This window comes from Amborella trichopoda, chromosome 8 (assembly GCF_054954075.1).
Source record: "Amborella trichopoda isolate Santa Cruz 75 chromosome 8, AtrichopodaSantaCruz75HAP2 v2.0, whole genome shotgun sequence".
NCBI lineage: Eukaryota > Viridiplantae > Streptophyta > Magnoliopsida > Amborellales > Amborellaceae > Amborella > Amborella trichopoda.
In genome coordinates, this window is record NC_142343.1 from 44,611,927 (window position 1) to 44,631,896 (window position 19,970).

The following is a 19,970-nucleotide window of genomic DNA, read 5'->3' on the forward strand; positions in this document are numbered from 1 at the left end:
GCAAAAGATGACAAAACCAACGGAGACTCAAGGGTGTTGTTTATATAAGCAATAACTTTGCTTATATAAGTTTGTCCATTACATTCTACACCCTTTATTTTAGTTATATAGTATAGATTTAGTACATATTTTAAGATATCATTGAAATCTTACACATCTTTAAAACAATGTAATCCCAACTAAAATAGGTGCTATAGATTACTACAAACTTCCTTTTATAAATAAGGCTGCCTTCTTATATAAATTTTTTCCAAAAGGTAATTGTTGAGTCGCGAAAATTAATTATTTATCAATAGAGTATTTATTGTAACATTTTACTTAAGAATATTTATTTCGATACTTTCATTAAAAAAAATGCCCAAAATACAGTTATTCAAAGTTTGAAAGCCTTAACAAGCAGCAATGTTCTGGTATCATGATACAAGGGAGGCCAAGTTAGCAACATACCCCTTTTTGCTCTAGATTATTTAAAATCCATAACAAGAGATTAATTAAAAAAATAAGGATCATTTCGAGTTCAAAGCCACAAACAGGCCGGAATAATTTTGCCACTTAAGCCAAATGACGCAATTTTTTGTGTTCTAAATCCAGGAAGAGATTTTAATAAAAATTAATGTTGTGAGTGGGTTCGAACCCACAATAATAAGCACAATATTTATCTCATTTGGCTTGTCCCTTGAAGTTATTATAATGCCCTGCTTGTTGAGGATCTTAAAACTAGAATAGGCGCATTTTAGCCTTTTAGGTATTTTTCGACAATGGTGTTGAAGAAGTATTTGGGCAAATGATACTTTGAAATGGGGATCAAATTTCAAAACCCATTTTGATTTGTCAATTCATGGGTTATTTGAAATTTGATCAAAAGAATGATGAGCAGTTTGAAATTAGATAAAAAAGAATGTACGAGATATCAAATTTTCATGCCATCATAAATATTTCTGATACTAAAACAACATATTTCAATATTATTTGAATGCACGCCTTACTCTGATTGTTTAGAGCTTTAACCTTATACAAACCACACCATTTAGTTTTTAGTTCAAGATTCAGTTTTGGTGTAGGATTTGATGCACCAAAAATAATTGGCTTGGAGTACTTATAAGTTCGCCAGATCTACACTATCTTTAAAGTACTTTAGAGAACAATTTGAAGTCTAAAAAACCTTCAAGGCTCCCAACACTAAAATTGTACTTTTCATATAGGTACAAAGGTTGCAAATTTAATGTTGTAATAACTTTATTATAACATAATTCCATTTTCTAGTGGATTTTGAGATGCGATTTTACTTTTTATTATAATGCCAACGCCGCCGTATGCTACTTCACCCTTTATCACATACCAACAAAAAAGAATAGAACAAAGGGTACAATATGAAAGCAGACCACATGAACCACAAACAGCCAGTTACATTTTCAGCCCACCTTTTTGGATAAAATATACAATACTCCAATGGAGTACACTGAAGTGCAAAGGGACATCCACCATCCATTTCTCATTAAATGCGGTGGAGTACACTGTAACCAGACAAGTCCATGATGCTCCCGACATGGATCACTAACATCCATTACAGGAGCACAAAGGTGGCGATGTTCAACAGGAGTACCATGTACTATATACTCCATGGGAATGTTGTGAACCCACACTTTTCGGAGAGATGCTCTTTTTGGAAAGGAAAAAGTTGATATAAAGTTAGCAACCTTACCACTACAGTTACAGATGCACCTCAAAAATCCATCAGAAAAGATAGTTTTAATGTTAAAAACCTTTTGATTGATCATCTCGCATGACCATGAAAAATAAAAAGATTTGAAGTCTAAAAAATAATACATTTTACAACATATTATCTACATTGTCCATTTTCAAGATTTTCATATGTTTATAAATCTACTTGATTTTAACCATTTTTAAAATTTAAAAATTTATAATTAAATATAAAAATAAATTTTGAGATAATCCTAAAAACATTTTACATCAAAATTATATAGCATAATAAAATTTGAAAGTGCACCTTACCTCTACTCACATTAAACTCTCTCTCTCTCTGCCAAATACCACATTAAAACTCACTTTTTCTCTCTCTACCCCCTATAAAATTCCACATTAATCTCTCACATATACACAAACTCCACTTTAAATCTATCTGTCAAATTCCACATTAAGGATATAACTGTTAATAGTTCTGAATAAAGGAATGACAGTTCAAAATTAATATAGCCGACCCTAATTAGTTGAAAAAAAACTTCAACGATGACAACTCTGTTTACGAACTATGAACTTCAATACTAAAAACACTCTCTTATAGCAACTATCCTTTTCGAAGTGTCTCTAATTAATATACCAATTTTGTTTCCTCAATGAAACTGGAAAGGGCCTCTTTCCCTGCCCATTAACCCAAAAAAAAAAAAAGCTCTCCTCGCCTTATTAAATTCCTCTCTGTGCCCCCGATCAAATTCCACAGCAAAAGCTCTCTCTCTCCCCCTAAAAAGAAAAAACTCTCTAAAAAAAACTCTCCCCCTATTAAATTCCTCTCTTATGCACCCATCAAATTCCACAGCAAAAGCTCTCTCTCTCTCTCTCTCTAAAATAACTCTAAAAAACAAAACCTCTATTAAATTCCTCTCTGTGCCCCCAATCAAATTCCACATCAAAAACTGTCTCTCATGCTCTTACGCCACAAAAACACTCACGCATAACATCTATACATGCACTTCATGGGGGTATGACATCAAGCACCAAATGAACATTAGACTGTAAGCACATTACATATAAGTGATCAAGTTAACTTGCATGCATATATAGACGGATATCATTATGGTAGCATTCATGCGCATGCAAACCACGTGCACACGTGCATGGATGAATGCATACATGAACAATATCCATCACATACATAGATATCATCTAATTCTGGAACAAGAAGGATGATTCCTGGCTGTCATGTGAAATCAGGCCATCGCAGTGTGACATCGAGGTCCAAGAAAATCTCTCGAACTTGTACCATTGAAGTACGAGAAAAATTTCCATCTAACTTTGTATAGAAAGAAAACAAATATCCATAGCCTCGTATCTGACAGACATATGCAAATGAAATGCATAAATTCTAATAAACTGGAAATAGATAGTCGTAAAGTAATGACTAACCAATAGAAGTGAAAATTTAAAGGGCTACCGGTGCACAAGATATTCAACCACAAATAAATGGTGTGGGCCTGTATGATGTATGCATGCATTTATATGTGAAAAGTGAAAACACACACACACACACAGAGTAGAACTATTTAAAGCAAAGGCATTCCACCATAATACATGTAAACAAGGATCTGGTCATCTAGAAATGCTACATTAAAAGTTCAAAAATGCTGAACACCTTTGAAATGACAAATGAATTAGCTCTACTCCCACCTTAATTGAATCGATCACGCAGGATGACCCAATTTTATCTTTGCAGACTTGTGCTTTGTGAACAGTGCGGATAACATGCTTTTGCTGCGAACTGGTGGCCGAGATATCTCACGCCGGCCAACATTATCAAAAGACCTGTACTGTGACAACGATTTTGCATTTTCGGCAGCATCCTGGGCAAGAAAATGAAAGTCTCAGAACAAATCAGGATTTGGCAAATGAGTTATTGAGGAGTTAAAAGTCTTTTTTGACTAAGCATATGACTGTGAATTAAATCACGTGCACACATATGCTATAAGAAAACCAAGCATGCTCATAGGTAGGCAATCTTATTGACTGATGCAGCACAACCTAGGAGAGCCACGTACATATTGTTTGTCCAAAAATATTATTTGTTGAGAAAGCATGTGTGTGTGTGTGTGTGTGTGAGAGAGAGAGAGAGAGAGAGAGAGCAACATACATATGAGAGAGGGACACATTATATTATTGGTAGCCGAAGGTCTCATTGAATGATCAGTGATTTAAACTCACTGAGTTCGACTTGGCCTCAGCGGTGTGCCATCTGAGGCAAAACCTTGGGAACCGGCCAAGTCTTGCAGGTTCCCAACATTTTTTTGTTAATTTTTTAAGACCTGGCCATGTCTCACTAGGCCACAGCTGAGTCGAGTTGCCTAACACGGGCTGGGAAGCCTGATGAGTCCTGACCCGTGTCCATGGTTCAAAACACTAGAACAGATTTCTACTATACACATGAACAGGAAAGTCAAGACATGTTACTGCTACAATGGGAAAGTGCCACATGCTCATCAAAAAAAGCAGTGGTGTTTCATAGCAAGCAATGTTACTCATATCATACTGCTCTTTCTTCTATAGAAACAAAAGGCACAGTCCTTTAAAAAAAAACATACCTATCTTCTACAAAAACAAAACAAGTCTACTTTGAAATAGGCATTCGTGTCCCCTCCAGTGCAACAAAGAACTATGCGGGTCATGGAGGTATATTGAAGGTGGGTGTTACCCGTGACTCCCATTTGAGCACCAGAAGCATTGGAGGTCAAGGTGGTCAAGCTCCCAACTGATCAAGAGGGACTTGCAAACCACCCTACCCTCCCCAAGTGAAATGATAAGTGTAGGTTTGCACTTCTAGTTAGCATGGAGACCACGGAGAACTGAAAATTGCTAATAACGATTTCTCATAAGAGTGAACAGAATCTCAAATATTGTGTGCATGTCTATCTCTTGGTAAAATCCTTTCATCTAAGTGGCTACAAAATACAGCCGTACCCCCCCCCCCCCCCCTCTCTTTTTATTGTTGCTTTGCATAAAAAGAAGAAAAATTTGAAATACAAAAGACTAGAAACCAAGAGTTTGTGCACTATGTATTCCATTCCTCCTCAAACAACTGTTTGTGAAGAAGTCCCCATGTCTTCTCCTTAGTAAGATATGCCAAGGCTTCTAGTGCTTCAAGACCCCTGAGATATGACAGTGAGAAATCACCAATTTGATTGCATGGTTTGTTTGTTGATAGCTTGGATGCACTTTGCCCCTGATAGGGGAAATAGAGATCCATGCCTATGGTTAAGTAACACTAAACGGTTCAAGTGAGATAGTATATCGCTATTCAATATGGTGGGATAAGAAACCCTTTCTTTAAAGATCATGCACGTCAAAAAGGGAAAGGGTAATCCACACTCTTATAATTTGCTACCATGCAGAAAGTAGGTGTTTCTGTCCATTCATTCCTCTAGTAAACTTTCACATCTAGGATGTGAAGGGTTGGGTTTAAGTAAGAACCAGCAAAATGATATAGGAAAATAGACCATAGTTAGATCCAAGGGATCAGTAAGATGCCTAAATCCCATGCCCATTTAGGTTTTCCACATTGTTTATAGAGATCTTGGTTAGAACAATAAAAATGGGAATGTTGGAGTTTTCCATAACTCAAATCCACATTGAATTAGATCTAACAAACTTCTTGAGCTTTAGTGGGGCATTCTGTGAAGAAAACAGTCCCTATCAGGATTCCAATTATCCAATATTTGCCGCTAAGTATGACTCATGGCATGACTAGAGAGGATTTACATCTCTGTTTTTTAATGATTTGTCTAATGTGCCCCCAAAGCCAAGACAAGTTTCAATACAACTTGATCATAGTAGTTTTTCACATAGTATGATACAACTTAATCGTAGTCTTTTTTCACATAGTATGACTGGTCAATACACAATATGCATGCACCATCTGCAATGTTGTGGAGGTCATGATTATCTTGCAACCAATTTTTCAGGTTCAACAGTGGCAAGGCAACAGTACGTGAGTGCACTGAGACAACTTTTAAGGTATTTTAAGTTTGAGAGTTCATTGATTACAGCGACATCCATTTCACTGTATAAGATACTGGATTACAGGTTTAGACGCATAACACCTTCAGACCTTCATAAGCCAAGCAGCCAACGCTCTTTAAGAGAGACAAATCAGTATTTTGTGCATCCATCAGACTGGGTTCCACACAATCTTTAAGAGAGATAATTCAAGTATATTGTGCATCCATCAGACTAGGTTCAACTTCCCCACAATGATCAAGTATAGTTAGTTATTGGCATCTCCTGTATTATGCCTCTCATGTATAACCTAGAAATCAGGATAGCATCCTGGATTGTTAAATACCAATCTCAAAAACTCAATTTAGCTATAAATTTTGTGCAGTTGCAAACTTTCACATTCATTGAAAGTTCCAGTTTCTTCTTAATTACACAGAGGCATTTGAGGTATCAAGAAAAAATACAACTTGCATAACATCAAACGTAGTTTCGATGTTTTGTTTGTCAAAGCATGATATATTATTTGTTCAATTCTTTCCACTGCATTTGTCATGTTGAAGTCTGCCATAGGATGCAATTGAATTGATGATAGGTGTATCCAAAATGGGTGTAATGCCGTGTACTCTGCATGTCATCGAGTTTGTTGAGTTTAAATGAAATGTAAGTCTGGCTCTTATACAACATCGACCCTTGTGGAGGTTGATATTGCAGGTTAACAACAAAATGATCGCATAGACATGACTAACATGTCTCTAAAGTTCTAGCTTTACAACATACTTGGGAATATATTTGCCAAACTACAAGCATATAAATGGATCTGACTTTAGCAGATTGCTCTAACAGTTCAACAGCTCCCACCATAACTCCTCCCTCACTCAATTATACTATGCCATGTTAATAAGAGAGCCCACTAAATAAATATTAGCGATCAGAGTTTATAAACCATTGAACTTCTTTGATTTACGTGCCTCGTACTGGAATTAGTGCTCATGAAAATGATGTGTAGTTCAAGTGGACCTAACTGTCATATACGGAAAACTAAAGTGGACTTGGAAAGGATCAAGAACAAAGGCTGTAACCTTTTTAGAAGAATGCGTTCACTTGATTGCTCCATGCATAATACCATAAAATTATGAATAATGATAAAAAAATCAAATATATAACTGATTTTAGTAGTGCATATTGCTTGGTGGAAAGTGGCCATTTGGCTTGTACACAAAAGCACAAGAACATTGAATGAAATTTTTTCTCTTACATGCAGCCAAAGAACGTGGAAAAATGCTTAAATAAAGAAAATTGCACCCATTACTCAAAATAGACTAGGGCAACTCTGAGTTGCTTTTGTCATGGATTTTGCAATTACCCGTCGTGTGATACCGAGAGCATGCAGTGCAACACCTGAATCGGCAGCTCGGTTTGACGGTTCAATGCGTGCAGCCGAAGGAGGCATTGATGAGGTAGCAACTTCATCTACAAAATGATCAAAATCACTTCATCAGGATAACTGCAGTGTTTGCAGACATAAGGTTGATAGAAGATGAACTCAGCCAGGGCACAAACACCACAGCATATATAGAAACAACACTTTTTTCGTTTTATTTTTATTTTGTTTTTTTGAGGAGAAGGTTAACTAAGAAACAAGACATTTTTTATAGTTAAGTATAGCGTGTTTAATGACGAGAGGGGGAGGACTACGAAAAGACATAACCCATTGGATTATCATGGGTCATTGTCAAGATGGACGCTGGAGGTAAGTTTGTACAGCCCACCAACGGGGTCATGTCACATTCTTGTGCATCCCACTCTCTCCATTATCGTCCATCATTTCAGTGGATGGTCATGACCCAGAGGACTATGTTTTCCCATACTCTTGTACCATAGCATACTTTCCCTTTCATAAGAAGCAAATGTCACACAAAGGAAGGTACCAGGCAGATAGAAGACACCAGAAGCAGTTGCAGAAGATGTAGAATCTCTCACACTGCAAAAAAGTACATAAAGATTAGAATTTTAGTCTAGTCCGAAAAACAAAAAAAAAACACTGGGAACATAAGGAGACAATGAGACATATATAAAGCAAAAAACAAACTAGTATTATGAGTAGACACAGGTACATACCGGCATACACAAATACCAGCACACCCATAATGGATGTGCATTAGTGCCTACAAGAGAAAAAATGTACAAACACTAAAAGAAATTACCTTGTAGTTGATGTGTATAAGTCCCCCTCTGGTGTAGCCTTAGAATTTGAAGCTAAATGCCATGAAAGAGTTTTTGATGCACTGGTGCCTAATATTTGTAAAGGAACATAATAAATTGACGTTTTACATCATAGTCTACAATATTAAAAGACAGAGAACGTAAGACATGCATATATGCATGCATACAAATGACCATGTAAATAGACAGATATGAATATAATGAATCAAATGAAACCACAAGCATGCCTACATAAATACATGCCTGCAAATAGAAATATCAGAAATCCATACATGTTGATGACATTATCAACCATCAGTGAAAACAAAGGATGCTTCAACTGTTTAGCTTCTACCTAAAGGGAAAGGCTTTGCCTGCACATCTTTTTGGCCAGCTTCACGCCTTATCTGCCCATTACTCTGGGACTTCTTGTTCACGGTATCTAGCTCTGGGTTCAGGCAATAAATAGACTTCTATTAGGAAACCAACAGCTAAATTTTGCAAAAACCTAGTTTGTAAGAGTCCCTCTTACTTGGCAAAACATAATGTTTATGATGTCTCGGGATGACTGTAAACAACTGCTGCTGTTTTAGTCCTTCCTTATCTGTATAAGCTTGACAAGTTTGAAGATGCTACATTTGCCACAAAATTAAATTCCAGTTCAGATGATGAAACAAATTAAAAAACTTCCTTGAGTACTTCTGATTCAAATATGAATACATGATACAAATAAACAGTGGAAAGTGGAAACCAATGTTCACTGTGATAATTTGAAATACCCAATAGATGCAGTCAGCCCTATTTCAGCAAGATTTCCATTTAAACAATCCAAAGGAGGAAGGTCTAATTTGATAATATTGAAACTTTCTAATGCCAAAAATTAACAATAGATTTGGTATGTTCATCAGAAAACCAAAATTTCAACTATTTAACCTTCAAGCAAGTTCCAAACATGATACAGTTTGAAAGCTAAAGCTAAATTTTGGCACCTGCATAAAAGCATTCCGAAATCCAAATTTAGAACCATGGTGCAAACCTTACCTGATTCAGACATGAAATCTTCAGCTCCACTGATGAGGCATCCACTGTTTGTTGCTCAAACAGGTCAGTTAACTTGTATGCAACTGTACCAAGATGGTCAACTGCATTGACAAGAGCTCTAACTGCATAGTCTTTCAAGTTATCCAGTACCCTAATAATGCAAATTATGCAACTAACTCAGTATGTGTGAGAGAGAGAGAGAGAGAGAGGCACTAAGAGCCACTGTTCTCACAGCAAATTTTTCAGAATGGCGCAATGGAAGTACATTGTTTACAATTGGAAATCTTCTTTTTAAAAAAAAAAAAATTGGAAATCATATTGTTAAAAACTGAACATTGTCAATGTTGGAGTAGAATTCCAGAAATTTGATACTAATACAAGAAATTAACATTGAAAGTTTCCTTGATGTCATGATGCAATGCAAATCTCAACCCCGGGTATCTATTCAGGGTTATATAATAAGATGCCTGCAGCAATTAATCAAAAACCACCATTTTTCACAAAAAAACATTTTCAAATAACATGAAGCTGCACGGAAATTATAACAAGGGAACGAAACCACCTTAATATACTAGTAAATCATGGATAAAAATAAATTTGCTGTTGCATATTTTGCTTTGATAATTGAAAAAAATGTTGAATAACTATAGGTTAAGCACCCTTACATCTGTTTCTGCTCATTATGGAGATACGACTTTTCACAATATTCTGCAGCTGAATACAATTGTGGCCTCAAATTCTTAAGCTCCTGCAGAATAGCATTAAGACCATTAAAAAATTAATTAAAGACCAGAAGACCACACTTTTTTTTTTTGTTAAAAGACCAGAAGACCACATTAAATAAAGGAATTTCAATCATCCAATCTAAGCGTGTCAATGAAGTGTTATATTGGGCACAGCAGAGAAAAAAAACATACATAAACATCTCAAGGACAAAAAACTCAAAGAAAAAAAAGGCACGAGATCCATTATTGAGATCACAGTGTCACATATCAATAACTACAACAAAAAAAATAAAAACTCAAAAGTGAAAACAGAAAATTCCTTAAAACCTTATCTAAATTTTTTAAAATAATATTTGATAAGTTGAAGAATTAAATTACAATCTCATAATCTATATATAATACCCAAGAAAAATATCTGACAAAAACAACAAAATAAATAAAATAAATACAAAGCTAACAAATGCTAATTCAACCCAATAGTCAAAATACTTGGCAAGTATTTGAAATAATAGCCTAGTTCTTGTATAGCAACAAGTTAAAATAAAAAACTTTCAGCTTTAATGAATATGATTACCAGTGACAAGAAGAACCTATAAAACTATCAATTCGAACAAAGGTTGGTCACCATAACCAAATGAAGAGAACTAAAGAACAAAAAATGCATAAAACAACCCAATGTTGAAAGATGAAACAATTTAGATCCTATTATGGTATAATTAATAGGAAAATTAATCAGAATAAGATACTAAAAACTCTGGCATGCCAGCCAGCAATCTCCATATCTCTGTGAAAATTCGATAATATAACAAAGTATAAGGCCAACAAATATATCAAAGTACAAATGTTTATCATTTAAGCTTGACACACAAGGATTGCAATTTTGAATTGAGCATGCCTAATTCAAATGAAAATTAACAAAAACAACTTGAACATATTCTTCTATTCTTAAAAAGGAGAAGAAAAGAAAAAATCAAGGGGAAAAAAACATAGGAAGCAAAATTATCAACCAAAAACAAATAAAAGAAATACTGAAATTCAAATCAAATGTTGGGGCAATGGGGGAGAAAAGGAGAAAAATGAACCATGAAGTTCCTATATACAGATAACCAAGACTGAGACCAGATCTGAAACCCAAAAGCTCTACAGATTAAAACCCCACATAATAAAGAAAAATGTCAACTGCCATTAAAGAAGGCTGTTATGGAGAGTAATACCGACCAGTAGGGCCTTCATAAAGCTCTTACTCCTTTCCATGGAGGCCTCGTCGAAGGTCATGGCGGCTGGACCCTCCGACTGTAAATGCTGCATTCCTCAATCACCTACCAAAAACCTTAGAACTTGCAGAGGATTTATACTCCCTTGAGTCAACTCCCAATGAAGGAGATGAATCAAATGCAATGCATGACAAAGCAATGGAAGTTACAGGGATTTATAGCCCCATATTTGGCAATGTTGAGACAGAGATCAAGAGAGACAGAATCATCAAATGAAATGCTCAGAAAACAAGGTTAAGGAAATTATGGTGAAATAATGGAGGACGAGAATTGGGTTGATGAGTGGAGTAAAAGTAATGGAGAAGAGAGATTGACTTTATTATGAAGAGAGAGAGAGAGAGAGAGAGAGAGGGACTGACTTCATTATGAAGGGAATTGATTGGGAATTTATTTGGTGGTCTGGTTGCTCTGCTTGCAAGCAGTTGGAATTGGGAAATTGGGAATGGCAAAAAGATTTTACGCTCCCGCGGGAATAAGTTGTACATTCACTCCCACAAATAAAACTCATGCGGGTCCAAAAAGAGTAGGGTCGGCACGGAATTGCTCGATCTAATCGGAGAACTGGTCACCACCCATTCTAGTTTTGCGTATATATAAAAAAAACAGTGAGTTTGTAAAGGAACCGGCGGTTCTACACAGTAAAACAATGATTCTCTATAGTAAAACAACAGCCGAACCACTTATTCACCCGTTCCATATTGGTTTTTGGCCGGTTCACTATTTTTCACATATTTTTTTGTGGGTTCACTAGTTGTTTCTATTCAGTAAAATGACGATCCGAATCGTCGATTTACCAACTCAAACAGGATTTTGAGTGTCCGATTTGGGCCACCGATCCATTTTTTAAATCACTTTGCATGTCGTCTATTTATTTGAACAAAAACAAATGTTGAGGGCCCGTGATAGGTCGGGTCGAGCCTAGACCTAACTTGGCCCTGGTCTTTGTAGGGCACGCCAAAGCCCAGCCTGGCCCTGTCTAGGCTTGGCCGTATGGAATCGGGTCTCATAGATCCGATGCAAGAAAAGATTAAATGTAAGAATAAAGAAAATGCCAAAATAGGTATGCACTGACAAGGCCCTAACCCAAGCCTGGCCCGACTATGAAGTTTCTAGGAATATTCATGCATCAAGCGAAATCTAAGTACTCTTAACTACCTAGGCATATGCTAAGAACCAAGCTCTATGTCAGGTTTCCCATCCTAACCTCTTTCTCAAGATTTTAGGAGGTTTGAATGCTGGAAACTTTTTTTTAAGGCTCTGACACTATTTATTTATTTATTTATTTTAACAAGGCTCTAACACTAAGATTTTATTTTTTTATTTTTTTATTTTATCAAGGCTTTAACACTAAACTTTTTTTGAATATTTTAGGGTGGTTTAATGAGAAAAACAATAAAGATTAATAGAACACTTGTGTATAGTGATTTTAGGAGGAATGGCGTTCTTATACAATGGGAAGGCCTGTGAGGCTTGAGTAGAACACCAGTCCAAGTTACCCTCAAACAAGAGCTTTGGTAAGGATAAATTTGGTAGAGGCAAAACCATAAGATTGTGATACCCTATACTATCTATTTTATTAGGACAGTGTAGATTTGACATATTTTTTAAGATTGTATCATGTAATGGCACTTTTTTAAAAATTGTGTCTAATCTACACCATCCAAACAAAATGAACAGTATAGATTAATGCAATATTATTTATACAAATAAAGTTGTAATATTATATAATTTTTTTCCTATTTAAAAATCCCATAAGTTGTGTGATGCTCCAAAACTAGAAAAGTTATAAATAAATAGGGAAATTCTCTTTTTTTCAGTCTAAGTGGTTTAATGTGGATGAAAATGGGTTTTTGGTAAATTTGTCACTATACGAACTTGCTTATCGCCATTAATGTTTTAAAAATTGTCAATCTAAATTGGTTTAAGTTGGCAGGTGATCTTATTCCATTCCTCCTTAATCCTCTGGTTTTATTTTTTATTGCTTTAAAAAAACTAAAATACACTTAAGAGATAAACTATTTAACAATTTACCTTTATTTAGTTCAATTTCAAAAAACTTATCCATATGCACATGATTACGAGTTGGAATAGTTAAAAATAGATAAAATATTACAAAGTTGACAAGTTAGTTGTATTTTGTAAGTTCTTTTAACCGATTTTTCACTAGTATTGATAGTGAAGGGACTGTCCCAAACTTAATTCCAAGGTTTAAAACTCCTCCATTTTACTAAAGAAAATAGAAGGCCAAGGTCCTACGTTTAGTATGATCTTTTTGTACCAACATGCTTTTGGTGTTTCCAATTATCATAGTATGATATTTTTGTACCAACATGCTTTTGGTGTTTCAATAATCATAGTATGAGCATTATTGTATGCTTCCTTCTTAAACTACTTGAGATGAAGTACCCCTTACATATGTCCCATAGTATTTATTCCTTTGGTAACTGGAAGTTAGAATTTGGTGAAAAAATAAATTTGAGCAAAATTTGTAAAAAATAAAAACAAATAAATAAATAAAATAATCGAGTTAGAAGTTCAAAATTTCAGTGAAAAAAAAAAACTAATTATAAGTTTAAGGCATCCGAGGAAACTGATGGTTCAATAAGTGTATCGCACAAAGTGAAGGCATTTGAATAATTGTATAGCATAAACTAAAAGCATTTGAGGGTACTGCTCATTAAAAGTATATGACATCCAACAGTGATACTCCTGTTTCTTCAGCCAAAGAATCACGCCAAAAGATAATGTAACATTAAAACAAAGCTTCACTGCTATTACGCCAAAGAAGCCATACTAGAGCTCGTCTATCCGTCGGATCTTCAGCGCTCGAAAGTAGACTTCTTCAGCTGAGGAATCACCACAAAAAGATAATTCAACATTAAAATAAAGCTTGACCGCTAGTACGCCAAAGAAGCCATGCTAGAGCTCGCCTATTCGTTGGATGTTCATGGCGTAGTTGTTGAGAATTGAGAATTCATGTCGGGCTTGGATTGCTGCCGATGCAGCAAAATATGAAGCCAGTTGCAAGTTTAACAGCCTATTCATCGGATCTTCATGGTCTAAAAGTAATTGTTAAGAAGTGAGAATTCGTATCGGGTTCGGATTGCCTCCGATGCAGCAAAATATGAGACCGGTTGCACGGTGTTTTGGAGTCCTCTTCCATGGAGGATGTGAACTAGAGGATGAAGATGTAAGGGTGGTCATATGTCTATGTCTTTTTTTAGAATTTAATAAATGATGTTTGCTCAAAATAAATGTGGGATGGATAGATTACAATTCATGTTTGTTGAAAATTAGGTTAGGTGTTTGTTGAAAAATAGGTTAGGAATTTGTTGAAAATAAATGCTCTAAAGGACTGTAGACCCTAGTATACAGTTGAAATGATGTAATATTAATACACACTAGAAAAAATGGCTTTGGTATTTAATTCCTCTTATTTTTGGTTGGGGACTTCATGATCCCCAAACGCTTGAACACGTCCCGAGTGGAGTCCAGTTGGTTGGGCATGATTTTTCATCGTCTCATGTCTACTCGATATGGGTGATCCGGTCTGATGAATCATCTATTAAACAACCGCAGGGCCCATGCGCTTGTGTGTGCGTGTGCGTGACTTGTGGATAGGAACCAACAAGAGAGCGATTTTAGTCTGTAAATGAGGGCTTGAGCACCTACCTCGCCGTTTGGGTTTAGGGGATGCGCGGACGATTCGCATTTTTAGATCATTTTGAAAGCCCTCTGACAGTCCCTGCAGTGCGGTTTGAATTCAGCTACCTCGCTTCACTACATAGCACTCGGATCCACACACTCAAAATGATATTCAGGGTACACCTTTTTGGGATCTCCTTCTATTAGTAGTTATATGGTAGAATGGGGGTTTAATCTAAGGCTTAGAGGGGTTGAGAGTGGATAGAGAATAAGTTGTAGAGAAGATAAATAAGGAAACTCACCCAGAAATTAGGCAGCGTTTCGGCGTAACCTCTCCTAAGAGATATTACCATAGACAAGAAAGATACTAGGCTTAAATCCCAAGTAATAAGGAGGATTTTAAAGTAGTGAAGTCGTGGGCCTAGCCCATCGAGAAATCACTACCCAAAGAGCCTCCTAAAGGGAATAATCAGATGAAAAAAAAAAAAAGAATAAAGAAAAGAAAACAAAATAAGATAAGAATATAAGTGGGAGAAAAAAGAAGTGAAATAAGATAAGAATATAAGAGGGAGAAGAAAGAAGTGAGAGAGAAGGCAATCTCTCACAACCCAGACACTTGAAGAGGGATAAGAGGACAATCTGAGAGTCAAGCTCTCTAAGAAGTCGCCACTCAAAGCCCTAACTAAAGTGTCTGAATCGGAGAGAAGAGAGACCCTAACTAAAGTGTCTGAATCGGAGAGAAGAGAGACCCTAACTAAAGTGTCTGAATCAGAGAGAAGAGAGACACTAACTAAAGTGTCTGAATCGGAGAGAAGAGAGAGAAAAGTGATATCGAAATAGGGAAAAAAATATGATGAAATAAATAGAAGAAGGAGATGAGAGAGAAGAGGGGACCTCTCACAACTTAGACACCTGAAAGGGAGTAAGAGGACGATTTCAGAGCTCAGCTCTCTAAGAAGTCGCCCCTCAAATATCCTAACTAAAGCATTTGAATCAGATAAGAGAGAGAGAAGTGAAAATAGAGTTTTAAAAGTTGAGAAACATATAGAGTAAGAGAGAGAAACAGATTGAGATGAGTGAAGAGAGAGAGGGGAGAGAAATCACATACCCGTTATGGGTCCGTGCGAGAGGGAGAGAGTGTGTTGGAACGAGAGAAAAAGATAGAGAAATATGAGATAGGGGTAGAAAATGAGAGAGAGAGAGAGAGAAGAGTGAGAGAGAGGGAGTTCACAGACTTGGGTTCGTGAGAGTGGAATAAAAGGAGAAGGGGGTTCACAGACCTATGGGTCCGTGAGAAAGAGGGGAGATAGGAGAGAGAGGAGAGGATGAGGGAGAGGGGAGGTTCATGGACCCGTTGTGGGTCCGTGAGGGGAAGAGAGAGAGGTGATGGGCCCGTGGCGGGTCCGTACATGGGAGAGGGGAGAGGGAAGGGAGAGATGCACGGGTTCACCGTGGGTTTGTGGGGAGGGGAGGAGAGGAGGAGGGAATAGAGGAGAAAGAGAGGGGGAACCACAAGCCCACCGTGGGCTAGTGGTTAGTGGTGAGAGAGAGGAGAGAGGGAAGAGAGGGGAAAGAGGAGGAAAGAGAGGTGACGGGCCTGCTGCGGGCCCGTCTGTGAGAGAGAGAAGAGGGGAAAGGGGAGAGAAGGAACGAGAAAAAGAAGAAAGAGAGATGGAAGATAGGCGAGAATGGAGGGAGAAGAGAAAAGAGAAAGAAACAAGCGAGAGAAGAAATAGAAAAGAGAGAAGAGAGAGAAGAAGAAAGAAGGCAGAGAGAGAAGAAAGAGAAAGAAAAGAGAGAAGGGAGATAAATAATAGAGAAAAAGAAAAGAGAGAGAGTAGAGAGAAAGTAGAGAGAAAGAGATCGGTACCTAGATGAACGGAGACCAACGTCTTGAAACGAGCAAGAGGGTAGAGTGCACGGCTCTCAGCATGGATGGGTATGAGTGTGGTATGAGTATAGATGGCTATGGGTATGGATGAGTATGGATATGGGTATAGTGTATAACGTATGGGTATGGGTATGGGTATGGATATGGGTATGGTGTATGATATATGGGTATGGAGAGATATGGGTATGATGTATGGGTATGGTCTATAGATAAGTGTGATGTATGGGTAACAGTGGTGTATAGATAGGAGTTGTGTATGTGTAGGAGTTGTGTGGGGTGTAAGGTGTATGGAAGTGAGGAGTATAGAAGTTTGGAGTTTGGAAGTATGAGATATGGAAGTAGGGAGTTTGGAAGTGTAGGTCATGAGAGAGAAGTATGTATAAAGTATTCTCCCTCATATTGCTCAAGTATAAAGGGTTTTCAACAATGCTCAAAAAACACCATCTCTCTTAATTTTCACTCATTTCATTATAGCCATTCAACTTATGTTACAAAACGATTAAATCACTTATATCACACATCCATGAAACATGGGTGGATGCCCAATACTCAACAGAATCACTAAAAATAGTAATTTTAATGAATAAAAACAAAATCCCGTTTTTGGCCAAAATGATCATTTTACCTCGACACTTTTCACAAAATGACATAACTATCCCTCTTGGAGGGGCCTCATGCCATTGCTATGCATTGGGAGTTTTTTCGAACCCTTTCAGCGATAATTTGGATGATCAAATACCGTAAAAAAGCTGCTCGCATTATCATGAACATTTTGATGTCCATTATTTGGCATGATTCGGAGTTTTGAAGTTAATCCCAAAATCCGGCCAAGTTCCTGAACTGTTGAATTTCGGTCATCGATGTAGAATGATCCGTCTCGTCTCAAGTCTTCTTTTTAATCACAAGAAAAGGACTTTGTATGATCGCTTTGCAATAAAAATAGTTCGATTTGGTCACCGTTCAAGCATTTTCCAAATTGGGGAGATCACCGAAAAATGGGATTCCAGCGGCAGAAAAACTTGCCTTCTTTAAACTCAAAATTAAGTCTCATTTTTTCTCTGATCACACTCAATATATACCTCAAATCAAAGCTCTCATAAATACGGTCGTAATGTACCCATATTTGCGACGATCCAGTGTCGAGGCTTCATGATATGGCCTCTTGAACAATATGATGTCTCTCTTTAAAAATCTGCAATGTATGCGTTTCAAAACTCAAATTCTCTCTACAAATTATCCCGTCTCGGTCTTTGTCATGCGTCGGGCCATATTTCAGAACATGCGTGTTGAAGAGATGAAAAACTCTCTGAACTTTGAGCTTGATAAGGCTTAAATTGGAGAAGTTATGACATTTAGAAAACAATCTCGAGCTCACATAGCATTCAATGAGGTTGCACCAGAATAGTGTAAAACCTATTCTCTTTAGGTAAGTTGGCTTTAGAATAATCGAAAATATCTGGATGAGCTAAATTTGATATTTTAGGGTTTTTAGACCTTATGAATTCAATGGAAGCTGGTTTGGTACTCATCCGAAACCCCAATAATAGAGTTGTAGTTATGAGGCACTTTTTCAACATGTTAGAAACTGAAATTGAGATCCGAGTTTCGTCTTTATTGGTTTGAAACTTGTCGGATCATCATGAAATTTAACAAGGGTCAGTAAGGCATCCAAAACTACCCTCCTATGCATTCTGAGGCCAATCTAACACTTTTTCAAGTTTACCTCAAAATAAGCTTATGCTTTCGTGGTCCGCTGACAATTTTGGTACACTAGACCACGTTGCTATTGGCTCCTTCATTAATTGCACCGGATACATGTGCGTTAAAAATACCATACAACAACTTAAGGATTTGGAGGGGACTGCTGGTTAAATAAGTAATGTATTGCATAAGCTGAAGATTTGAAATCGATCCCATGTACATAAATACGAATTATTCATCATCAAAATTATTTAGTACAAGTATAATATGTTATCCTTATTCATTATCACAATTGTATTCTACAATTAATCAAAAAAAGAGTTTACGTAAGTGCGAGGTTCTAAACAATCAAATTGGGCGCATCTCAAAATACGATGTTTGCATTTGTATAATAGAGAAAATATACAATAATCCGTACTTGGATATGGTTATAGCACGATACGCTTCAACTTAAAATTATGAGGAACTTGAATTCGAACCATTTCATTTTTTTTTTTCCCTTGGACAAGTGTGTTTTGTGAGTTGGCCGACTTACACTCTTTTGTGCGGTCTCTCTACAAAATATATCTCAAATATGTATTTTTGATCCAAAATTTTAGGGTTCGATAATCTGAACCGTGACAATAATTTAAATTTAGAAATTTTATTTTTTAAAAAATATAAATATTATTTTTTAAATTTCTTTTTTCACTGTCAATTTTACATAATATTTTTTTGACATCCATCTTAGAGATGGACGTTAAGTAGACAAAGGATCGCATGATAATAGGTGAGTTGGTTAACTCACCAAAACGGTGTCCTTTTTCATTAGGACTCGAGTAATAATGAATAAGTGGATAATCATTAGAGTTACACATGGGGTGTAAATGTTACAAGTATTGTCACATTAACACCTGGTGTTTGGTACCTAGGAGTGTTGTAGGTACCTAGGAGCCAATTTGGTGAGATGGCTCACCAAATTGGCGATGGTGAGATGGCTCACCAAATTGGCGAGGGTCTTGTTGAACTGGTTAGATTGAAAAAAATAAAAAAATAAAAACAATGATTCAAAATATAAAATGCATTTATAAAATCACCCCATTTTGTTGAGCTGGTTGGATTGAATTTTTAAAAAATAAAAAAAAATAAAAACAATGATTCAAAATATAAAATGCATTTATAAAATCACCCCATTTTTTTAACATGTTGATATGATAAAAAACAGACATCTGATGAGGGAAATAAGTCAATATTGGTTTTAACTCGTTTTTTACCAAATTTGATTTTTACTTTGAACCAAATCGACAAATGTACAATCAATCAAACCGTTAGGTGCGTACATTATACGCAACATATCTCCTTGATTATGCAAGATATTATCATGTGTAGGATTACATGATTCTGAAATATAATATGATGATGATGATAGAGAAGTAATTTATAGAACTACTAACTTTCTATCTAGACAATTTGACACAAAAAAAAAACAAGTTAGTAAAAAAATAAGAAAAGAGAAATTGAGTGTGAGTGGTGGGTTTGGAACACCAGTCTTCAAACCTAGCATGCAAAGGGCGCGTTTGTTTGGTGAAAGATATGGCTTTGGAAGATAAACCTTCCAAACCTTTTGGCTCCAGGAGGGGCAGAATGGACTTGCAAGCTTTTTACCTTTTTTGTGTCAGAAAGTTTAGTTTATGAACACAAATTTCACTAAAAAATGGGTCCAAAATGTGAACTTTCAAATTATTTTTTTCACATGAAAATAAATACAAATTATTTTTTTCACATGAAAAT

At 36.3% G+C, this 19,970-nt stretch overlaps 1 protein-coding gene and 1 long non-coding RNA gene across 11 annotated transcripts; both read right to left on the reverse strand.

Annotated features, from left to right (window-relative positions):
• Positions 1–2,720: 2,720 nt before the first annotated feature.
• ABIL1 (ABI-1-like 1) lies at positions 2,721–11,319 on the reverse strand. Of its 10 annotated transcripts, none has more exons than XM_088874047.1 (10): positions 10,908–11,319; positions 9,630–9,712; positions 8,965–9,065; positions 8,456–8,555; positions 8,279–8,371; positions 7,926–8,013; positions 7,650–7,702; positions 7,085–7,191; positions 3,403–3,575; positions 2,721–3,067 (listed from the first exon to the last, which is right to left on the reverse strand). In XM_088874047.1, exons 2-9 carry the CDS (start codon positions 9,643–9,645, stop codon positions 3,417–3,419), a joined length of 717 nt encoding a protein of 238 aa, XP_088730173.1. In that variant the 5' UTR covers positions 9,646–9,712; positions 10,908–11,319; the 3' UTR covers positions 2,721–3,067; positions 3,403–3,416. The 10 variants fall into 10 exon arrangements, 8 of the variants coding, with proteins under 8 accessions (XP_088730173.1, XP_020521840.1, XP_088730174.1 ...); XM_020666181.2 differs by having other exon boundaries at positions 8,965–9,115; XM_088874048.1 differs by having other exon boundaries at positions 10,904–11,319.
• A 2,268-nt stretch (positions 11,320–13,587) lies between these two features.
• LOC148781136 (uncharacterized) lies at positions 13,588–16,004 on the reverse strand. The gene is made up of 2 exons (XR_016060883.1): positions 14,636–16,004; positions 13,588–13,809 (listed from the first exon to the last, which is right to left on the reverse strand). It is a non-coding gene; the product is annotated as an uncharacterized LOC148781136 (long non-coding RNA).
• Between the last annotated feature and the right edge of the window lie 3,966 nt (positions 16,005–19,970).